Below are 9,768 nucleotides of genomic sequence, written 5' to 3'. Positions count from 1 at the left end.
GTCTAGTGGTGATAGACCCATTACAACGTTCAGTAGGAACATTGAATGAAGGGATTTTGTCTGGGCACACCCACACACCCACCAGACCTGGGCCCACCCAGGCCCACTCCACCCAGTGCCCTACTCCCCACCCTGCTCTCTCTCTCCTTTCTCTTCTCCCTTTCTTTCTTTTCTTTTCTTTTCTTTCCATCCTATCCTTTTCCCTTCCTTCTATCACTTGGACAACCCCACCTGCAATGTCCCTGCACAATGCACCCTCCCCCAAGTGCCCCAGACAACCCAGGTGCACACCTGTCACCCACCCACAGTGGATGCCCTTGGGATCTCCCACAGAGACACCTGGATGGGTGTGGCTGTGTGCAAAGGTGACATGGCACTTCCCACATGGCTGTCATATCCATCCATGGCCATCATCCTCCACCATCTCCAGTCCTTCCAGATTACCTCTGCTCCTTTGTCACTAACCTCAGAGCCTCCGTGTTCCATAATCCTTGTTATAGAAACAGATCTAGAATCTTATGGTCCATGACTATAGGCAATCAGACTTTGGGATTCCATCACCTTATTTCACTGTCAAACCCCATTGTCATATCCATACAATCCTGACCTCTGCTCCAGGCTCCTGGAACTCCGAAACCGACTCCAGAGCCCTACTTCCCTTCCATCACCTTCTCCTTGCCGACTCCCAAGAGGTTATCCCACCTCCGGCTCTGACACCACCTTCGGTCCGACTCCGGAACATTCCGGGTCTGACCTCAACCTTGACACCTTCCAGACAAGCATGCAACACCTATGCTCCCAACTCCGGACCTCCACTCCGGAATCCCGTTCGTGTTGTTGCAGGGATAAACCCCTGCACTACAAAACAGTGCTCTTCCATCCCTTCATGTACATACATTGGCGAGTGTAGTTGGGGTAGTCCCGTGACTGCACAGCCACAACTATACAGCACCGTACTACAAGGACCTTTGGTGAGATTGAGAGAGGCAGGCAGGAGATTACTGTCCCCCCTGTGAGCCTGTGTGAGGTTGGGATAAATTCCCTGTTACAGCGTCTCCGTCTCCGGAACCTCCGGTCTTAGCTCCGACCTTGGACTTTGACCCCACCTCCACTTATACCCATTGTATTGGTTAGCTCATTCCATTTAATTATGTTTGCCAATATTCCGGAGTTTAACTTCCGAGTTCGGACTTTCCGGACTTACATCGGACCTTGCAACTATTGCATTGCTCCATTCAATTCCGCTATTCTCCCTCATTCCTATTTGGGCCACTGCTTCCTTTCTATTCAGTCAGCTGGCCATTCCCCACTCCCACCTCCTTCCTTCCTCCTTGGGCCTTGGCCCTTCACTCCTCCTTTGGGAAACACCATTGAGTCAAACACTTGACCCTCGGTGTTGTTCCTCCTTCCAGCTCCCTTTGTCTGCTTTCGGAGTACCCTTGCTCCTTTTGATTCCGGACCCCTCCTTATATACAATGTACATAGTAACTTGTAACCTCAGTCCAAAATTGACCTGAAATGCCCCCTAGAGACTTTCCCTCTGCTAGATCTGAAATTAGGGACCCCCAGGACAACCAGCAATGGCACAGCACTCCGCCTGAGTTGCTGAGGCTGAGGTCCTTCCACGCTAAGTCTCCAATTCCACTCCAGAGTCATCCGAATCCGCTCGTTCTAACACCCATGCCAAGCTTTCCCACTGGGTTTTGGTGCTGGCTGGGGGATTTGTTGAGTTTCAAGGGATTTCCCTTGACCATTGTAATATTTATATTAGATAGTTATGAGTCATATGACATGTAAGGCAGTTGCCGGAATTGTTCTTGCCTCATCCAATATACAACTCACAAACCATCACTCCATGATTGTAACTGCCACTCCATTGTGCCACCACCTGTAAACTCGACCTGTAACCACAGAACTGTCCCATTCCCATGTCTACCTCATTATTCCTACAATCGATGATGAAACCCCAACAACCCGGTGAGTGTCCAGTCACTGGACCTACCACCACCTGCTCCCACCAGTCTACCAGGTGGTTGAGCCCCTGCTCCTATCCTTCCTGCAGTACCCCACCAGGTTCTGCAACCCATCCTCCCTCCTTGGGAGGGAGAAGTGACCCAGGTCGCCCCAGGATGCCTGGCCACATACCCGCAGGCCCAAATTCCCATGGTCACCCATTACCGTGCGCTGGTCAACCAACCTGCTTGTCCCAACAACTCCCGCTACCGGTACGCTCACCTGAGCACCAAGTCACCAATAGCCACCAACTGGATGGCTCCTTTTGGGAGTCCCAGTATTACATGCTACCAGTATGCTCCATTGAGTGCCAAGTAACCGATAGTCCAACATCAGGCCACTCCCTCAGGGAGTGTCAACTGCCCTCGCTACCAGTACGCTCACCTGAGCGCCAAGTACCCATTAGCTCATTCCTGGGTTGCTCTCTCAAAGAGCATCAACTACCCCCACTACTGGTACGCTCCCCGGAGCGCCAAGTCACCGTTAGCATTCCCTACCTTGGATACTCTCCCACTCTCCCTCCAACTGCTACACTGCCACCTCCACCTGTGAGCAGAACGGCTCAGGTTGGGTTCCCTGGAACCCATTCCTGTAACAATCCTCTCCAACACCCCCAATGGTCACCACCCCCTCAATTCAATATATTACCTACACCTCCCTGAGTATGGAGCCCCGAAGGCCTCCAGACAGCTCCAATGTTGCAAGAGGGCTAGCGGCTCTCTATGCCAACTAAGCTCGTGGGGCCAAACTCTCCAAAACTCCTACTTTCTTGACTAGACTTCGCTATGCTCTCGATCCTTAACTCTGTGGTGAGTTCTCCGGGATTTCCGCAAGGTCCGGGCTCAACAAATCCACTACCCACTCGTTGCAGGCTAGATTGTTGCCCTTATTCCTACTGTTGGAATTCCACACACTCACACCCACTCTTAGCACCTTAGAGAATTTTTGGGGGAGGGGAGAACTTCTATTCCAGAATCCGGTATGTACAGGATATAAGGAACAATTATTTTTAGAATAATTGATGGGAAATATTGGTACCATATGGCACCTGCATACCTTATTAGGCGAAATAATAAAAAAGGGTAACAGTATCAATAAAAGAATATCAATCAATAACTGAAATGATGGCAAAATATGAAAATATAAGAAAATAAGCGATATCTCAACGGATTTACGGAATTAAAGGCTGTCAGGGTTCAGCACCCTGCCCTAGGGTGCCCCAGACTCCCCAACCAATCCCTTCCTTCCATTCCTTCATTGTTGCCTTGTTGTTGCCTTTCTGTGTTGTGTATCCGCGCACATGGGATAGCGTGGGAACTTTCTGAGCGAGCAGCTCGCCCAGAATGTTCCCACGCTTACTGGGCACTGCCACCTGGATGTTCCCTCCGGGTCACACTACACAACTCTAGGAGCTGTATAGTTGTGGGCATGTGACCCATTCCTTTATATAGCAACCATGCGGGGAGATGAGACCTTTACCCTTCTTCTCATCTCATGCCCCACATAGGCAAGTGCATATATTATCTTTCCTTTTACTATACATCTCATGCCCTGCATAGTGTGAGGACAGGCCAGATGGGGGTTGAGGTCAGGGAGCCTCCGAGTCCGAGGCCGGGCCCTGACAAAGGCCAAAATTGGAAATAAAGCCGGAGATAACTCTCATGCAGCCAATGAGCATTTTTACCAATTTATTAGACGCCGTGGGAACGAGTGGGGCAGGAATTCTGGGTTGCCGCTTGAGATTCCCACGCTGTCAGGGGACGGACCCCGGGTCCCCATGACCCCTCTCTACAGTCCACAGTCTGGCCTGTAAACACAGCCCATCTCAGGGCATAGCTACTGTGGGTAAGAAAGTGTATAGATAAATGAAGAGTAGGCTACACTTGCCTACTGTGGGTAAGAAAGTGAGAAGAAGGTTAACTTCTCACTTTCCCACAGTGGCCCCAATATGGCGAAAACTTCCGGGGATACCCGGAAGTCACATGAGGTGGGATCCGGGGTCGGATCATGCGGCGCGTGGAGCGTGCGGCACAGGAAGTGCGCGGGAAGTGGAGTGGGTCCGGACGCGGGTCCGGGTCCGGGCTAAGTCAGGGTATGTGCCCTGACACATGCCCGCACATGCCCGTGCCTAACTTGCCCAACATAGAACTCCGTCAATTCTCCACCGTTTGGGATGTTCTTGGTACCGTCGGAATCGTAAGAATTAGGACTATTTTTAGATGTTGAATTTGTATCGGGTTGTTGTGTGAATGGAAGTGGTTTTATAGTCGTGAAATCGGGTATCCAAGCCGGCTCTGCGCATGGGCGATTATCCCACCTACAACGTCCACAACTGCACCCCCACTCCCACCAGGCACTCAGTCACCTGCCCTGCAAGTCTACCTTCAGGCTGATCCCTCCTTTCCATTCTCGGGTTATAGCCCATCACTCTGCTAAACCTGTAACCTGACAGTAATATTCAGTTGGCTAACCTATAACTCTGTTAGCTCCACTCTGCTTGGTCCCACCATTCACAGGCCCACCCTCTATGTAACTATATATACATAACTTGTAGATAGGTTACACCCTAGTGATAAAATCAACTAGAGTTTCCCCTCTTCTAGAATTCCTGCCAGTTAGTAAGTTAGGGCACAGATGTGTAACTAGGCACAGTGCTCCTGGGATAAGTCACTGAGGCCGAAGCCCTCTGCCATGGGGACATTGTCTTCATCCCGGATCTGGTCTCTGACAATGACCTTAGCTGCATGTATATAAACACAGCCAGTGGAACCAGAGAAGCAGCCTTCTTCTCACCTTTCCTGCATTAGGCAAGTACCCCAGTGTAGTTTAGCTTTCCTTTTAATGACTACCCACCTTTCCCACATTAGTCTAAGTGGCCAGGGACTGCTGTCCCATATTGGGCCCATCAGCATGCATGCCCACTACCCCATGAAGGCCTCAGTGCCAGGTGCTACACCTGGGCCCCCTCAACCCCAGATGCATCCCTGTCAGGGCACACCCGCCTGACCCGGGCCCACCCGGGCCCACCCGGCCACACCACACCCGCTCCCCGCTGTCTATCCCCCTCCCCCCTCCTTCCTCCCTCTCCTCCCCCCTCTTTTCCCTTTTCTTTCCCCTTTCTTTATTTCATTCTTCTCATCCTCCTCTTCCTGTTTATTTCTTTCTATCTACACGGACCACCTTCCCTTGTATCGATGTACTATTGACCCGTCCGGCCCACACACCCCGGACGGCTTCCCGCTGTGCCCAGCACGCACGCATGTAGCGGACGCTCTCGGGATCCCCCACGGGGACACCCGGATGCCTGCGGCTGCCTCCGAGGATGACGTGGCACCTGTCATGTGACTCAAGCCGCATGTACATAAATGTACCTGAAGTGGGAACCGAAGAAGTAACCTTCTTCTCACATTCTCCACTTCAGTCTGAGTGGCCAGGGACCACTGTCCCGGATCGGGCCCGCCAGTACACACGCCCGCTCCACACCCCGCGACGGCCTCAGTGCCGGGCATTACCCCCGGGCCCTCTCGACCCCGGACGCGTCCCTGACAATCCCTGACAGATTTCCCCTCTGAATACACGAACCACATGCTTGCCAAAGTCAAGCATGACCTTATAGGTGTTCAGCCAGGGAGCACCTAAGATAGCATCATATCTTTCAATGTTAACTGCATCGAAATAATGTTTTCCAACCCAAAACATTTAGGTCAGTGTTTGTCCCATCATAAATACAGGAACGACTCCCTTTTGTACCCATCTGGAGAACCAGTGGGTTAGGAAGTTCCAGTAGGGGGATATGACATGCCCAGACAAAGTCTGGGGAAATTGCATCAGTTTCTGCCAGCCTAGTCAGCCATCTAATGACAGCCTATAGAGGGGGGCCGTTTGGCCTTCAAATGGGCCTAATAGGGGGTATTTACTAGTGGATGTCCCCAGGATGTCCTAGGATGTCCTGGGATGATTCTATAATTCAATCAAATTTGTATTATTCAGGGTAGATATTCAAAACATCATGCCGCAATTGAATCTGAATTGACCAATAAATCATCGAGAAAAACACAAAATACTTTTTTGGACACGAGTCTTTGGGTTAGTGTGGCTGTCCACCTCATGGCTGTGCACAGTGCTGGCCACTGTTTCCCACGGTGTCAACACACTTTGCATAGTTGGATAGTGTCATATCCATACAATCCCGACCTCCGCTCCGGGCTCCCGGAACTCCGAACCTGACTTCCGGAGCCCTACTTCCCTTCCGTCACCTTCTCCTTGCCGACTCCCAAAAGGTTATCCCACCTCCGGCTCGGACACCACCTTCGGTCCGACTCCGGAACATTCCGGGTCCGACCCCAACCTCAACACCTTCCAGACGAGTACACAACACCTATGTCCCCGACTCCGGACCTCCGCTCCGGAATCCCGTTGGCGTCTCTGTCTCCGGAACCTCCGGTCTTAGCTCCGACCTCGGACTTTGACCCCACCTCCGCTTATACCCATTGTATTGGTTAGCTCATTCCATTTAATTACCTTTGCCAATATTCCGGAGTTTAACCTCCGAGTTCGGACTTTCCGGACTTACTCCGGACCTTGCAACTATTGCATTGTCCATTTCAATTCCGCTATTCTCCCTCATTCCTATTTGGGCTGCTGCTTCCTTTCTATTCAGTCAGCTAGCCATTCCCGACTCCCATCCTCCTTCCTTCCTTCTTGGGCCTTGGCCCTTCATTCCTCCTTTGGGAAACACCATTGAGTCAAACACTTGACCCTCGGTGTTGCTCCTCTTTCCATCTCCCTTTGTCTCCTTTTGTCCTACCCTTGTCCCTTTTGATTCCGGACCCCTCCTTATATACAATGTACCTAGTAACTTGTAACCTCAGTCCGAAATCAACTTGAATTCCCCCCAAGAGACTTTCCCTCTGCTAGATCCGAAATTAGGGACCCCTAGGACAACCAGCAATGGCACAGCGCTCCGCCTGAGTCGCTGAGGCCAAGGTCCTTCCATGCTAAGTCTCCGATTCCATTCCGGAGTCGTCCGAATCCGCGCATTCTAACAGATAGTGTCACAGCCATGCATTCCGGCCCATTAGCTGCCCACCCCAATGCCACCCAAGCCTGTTCCCACTGTGTGAGCCCCAACCTCATCCCTACCCTCCTTGAGGACTCCCTGCTCACCCCCCTGCTTGCCCCTAGGCTCCCCTGCACTTGGCCAACTCCCCCACAGCCACACTGACCTCCCTGCCCTGAGTCTGCTATCATTCCCACACCTAGCATGACTCCGTGACATTGCCTACTCTGCCCACTTGGCCCTCACTGGGCTGCTACCATTCCCATGCCTGACTCCAGCCCAACTCCGAGTCCGGTGCCACTACCATTGCCATCACTGCTATTGCAGCCCTACACTCCTTCACTTATTTATCTGTTATTGTTTGTTTTGACCCATGGTCATTACTGGCTGCTGTGTGGCCATCCCCGCTCTTTGTTCCCATTTGCTTCCGGACCCTTCGGCCTTCGGCCCAGGTCCGCTTCTATTTATTTCCTCTTCCTATATACATATATCGTGTGTGATACATTATAGTACTTTAGCTCTAATATGTACTTGATCACAACTCCCCAGGTTCTGACCCCAGCAAAGCAACCCCAGTGAGTGTGAAATGAGGGCCAGGAGACAGCTAGGGGGCACAGTGCTCCTTTAGAGTCGCTGAGGCCAAATGCCCTACCCTCAGGCCTTGTTCACAGCATCGTGGCTATAGCAGCCTGCAGCAGCAAACCTCGGTGCCGACCCCGGATCCATATTTAACAGATAGCCCCTTCAAATAGCTTCCAGAATATATAATTTGAGACTAAATTGACAAGCAAGTTATTGAGAAAAATGCAAAATATTTTTTTGGACATGGGATATCAGTGACCCGGGAATTTCAATGACTTCAATGACTGTCACTGAAATTTAGTGGCCCAAGCACTATCCCAAAGACTTGCATCCAAAAAAGTATTTTGCATTTTTCTCAATAACTTGCTTGTCAATTTAGTCTCAAATTATATATTCTGGAAGCTATTTGAAGGGGCTATCCAACTACGCAAAGTGTGTTGACACCATGGGAAACAGTCTGGACACTCCTCCAGACAGTGGCCAGCACTGTGCACAGACATGAGGTGGACAGCCACACTAACCCAAAGACTCATGTCCAAAAAAGTATTGTGTTTTTCTCGATGATTTATTGGTCAATTCAGTCTCCAAATATATATTCTAGAAGCTATTCAAAGGGGCTATCCATCTGTGTAAAGTGCATTGAAACCATGGGAAACAGTGCTGACACCCCTTCAGACAGTGGCCAGCATTGTGCACAGACAGTTGAGCAGCCTGAGGATTGCCATGGGAAATCAGATTCAATTGTGGCATTATGTTTTGAATGTCTACCCTGAATAATACAAATTTGATTAAATTTGATTGAATTATAGAATCATCCCAGGACATCCACTAGTAAATACCCCCTATTAGGCCCATTTGAAGGCCAAATGGCCCCCCTCTATAGGCCATCATTAGATGGCTGACTAGGCTGTCAGCAATGTATGTTGAAAACCTTCACCCCCATGTGACCCATTTTATCATTGTCATTATTAACAACCTATGGTCTTAGGATGTCTAGGAAGCTGATTATTTTGAAAGTTACTCCATTTATTTGCATTGATCAACCATTGTCACTCTGCCACATCTGCAACCTCCATTTCCTGCACTCTCCTGCATCCAATTGCTAGTACCAATTCCCTAACATTGTCAGCTTTTCTTGGCATGTGGCTGCTGAGAGGAACCAGAGGGTCCCAGAGCCTATATGCATTCAACTGCAGCTCCAGCTGTGTGACAGTGGTCTTTGGGTTCCTTGCCCATTCCTCATCATCTGTCAGCTTAACAGCCTTCGATTCCTCAAGTTTGGCGGTCTCCTTTGCCACCTTCAGTATTCCTTTTGTAATGTAGTACAGTCAAAACTGTGATAACCCATACCATTGCATTCCCAGACTTTGGTATGGGTAATGACAGGTTATGGGTTATCATGAATATCGCTAAGTTTTTCTGTGCGGTCTAAAGTTATTTATATATATTCTATGAAACCTTTTTGAAGTAAGAATCAAGTGTGCTACTCCGGAGCGACACTTGGGCTTGGTGGCAGGTCTCGCGTCCAAACCGAGCCAAAGTGGCTTCCATCTTCCATGCAAAAGCTGAGTCCATCTGTTTGGTGTAAGTCCAAAGCAGAAGTGCTGCATGAAGAGCTTCCGGATGCGAGATGGTTTGTGTGTCATCGTCAGAGTCATCCACATCATCAGCCCCAAGTTCCACTAAGTCCTTTCCATCATTCCTCCATGCCTCAGTCACAGTGCTGAAGATGTCATCATCAGAGACATCTCCAATGCGAAAGATTTCCAATGGACTGTCTACCAGTTCAGCTATGCTCATCTTATTTCCCCTATGGAGGACACCAGCTGACTGGAGACTGTCCAAATTTTCCTCCAGACAAGCATTGGCAGTGGCAATTGGGTCTTCTGAGTCGAAATTGATAACCATTGACATGGGTACAGCCACATCACTTGCCCACAGGCTGGCACATGAGGGCAGGATTCCAACCTTCATCCAGCAGTGGTGGATGGTGTCTGGTGTGACCTCCATCCAGGCTGTTTGTGCCAAATGCATTGCCTCTAGCTGGTCAATGCTATAGATCTTGCTTGGTGTAACTCCAGAATCATAACAATTGATTGCATGACTGATAAATT

The 9,768-nt window shown here is 50.1% G+C and overlaps 1 protein-coding gene across 1 annotated transcript; it reads right to left on the bottom strand.

The window, feature by feature from the left end:
* Positions 1-9,103: 9,103 nt before the first annotated feature.
* EI90DRAFT_3115046 (uncharacterized protein) lies at positions 9,104-9,568 on the bottom strand (the record flags this gene model as incomplete). The annotated part of the gene is made up of 1 exon (XM_039062744.1): positions 9,104-9,568. One exon carries the CDS (start codon positions 9,566-9,568, stop codon positions 9,104-9,106), a length of 465 nt encoding a protein of 154 aa, XP_038924180.1.
* Between the last annotated feature and the right edge of the window lie 200 nt (positions 9,569-9,768).

The sequence above is a fragment of the Cantharellus anzutake genome, assembly GCF_015039405.1.
Source record: "Cantharellus anzutake strain C23 chromosome Unknown EI90scaffold_1, whole genome shotgun sequence".
NCBI lineage: Eukaryota > Fungi > Basidiomycota > Agaricomycetes > Cantharellales > Hydnaceae > Cantharellus > Cantharellus anzutake.
Note: the sequence above shows the minus strand (reverse complement) of the source record. Positions and strands in the feature narration are given on the sequence as shown.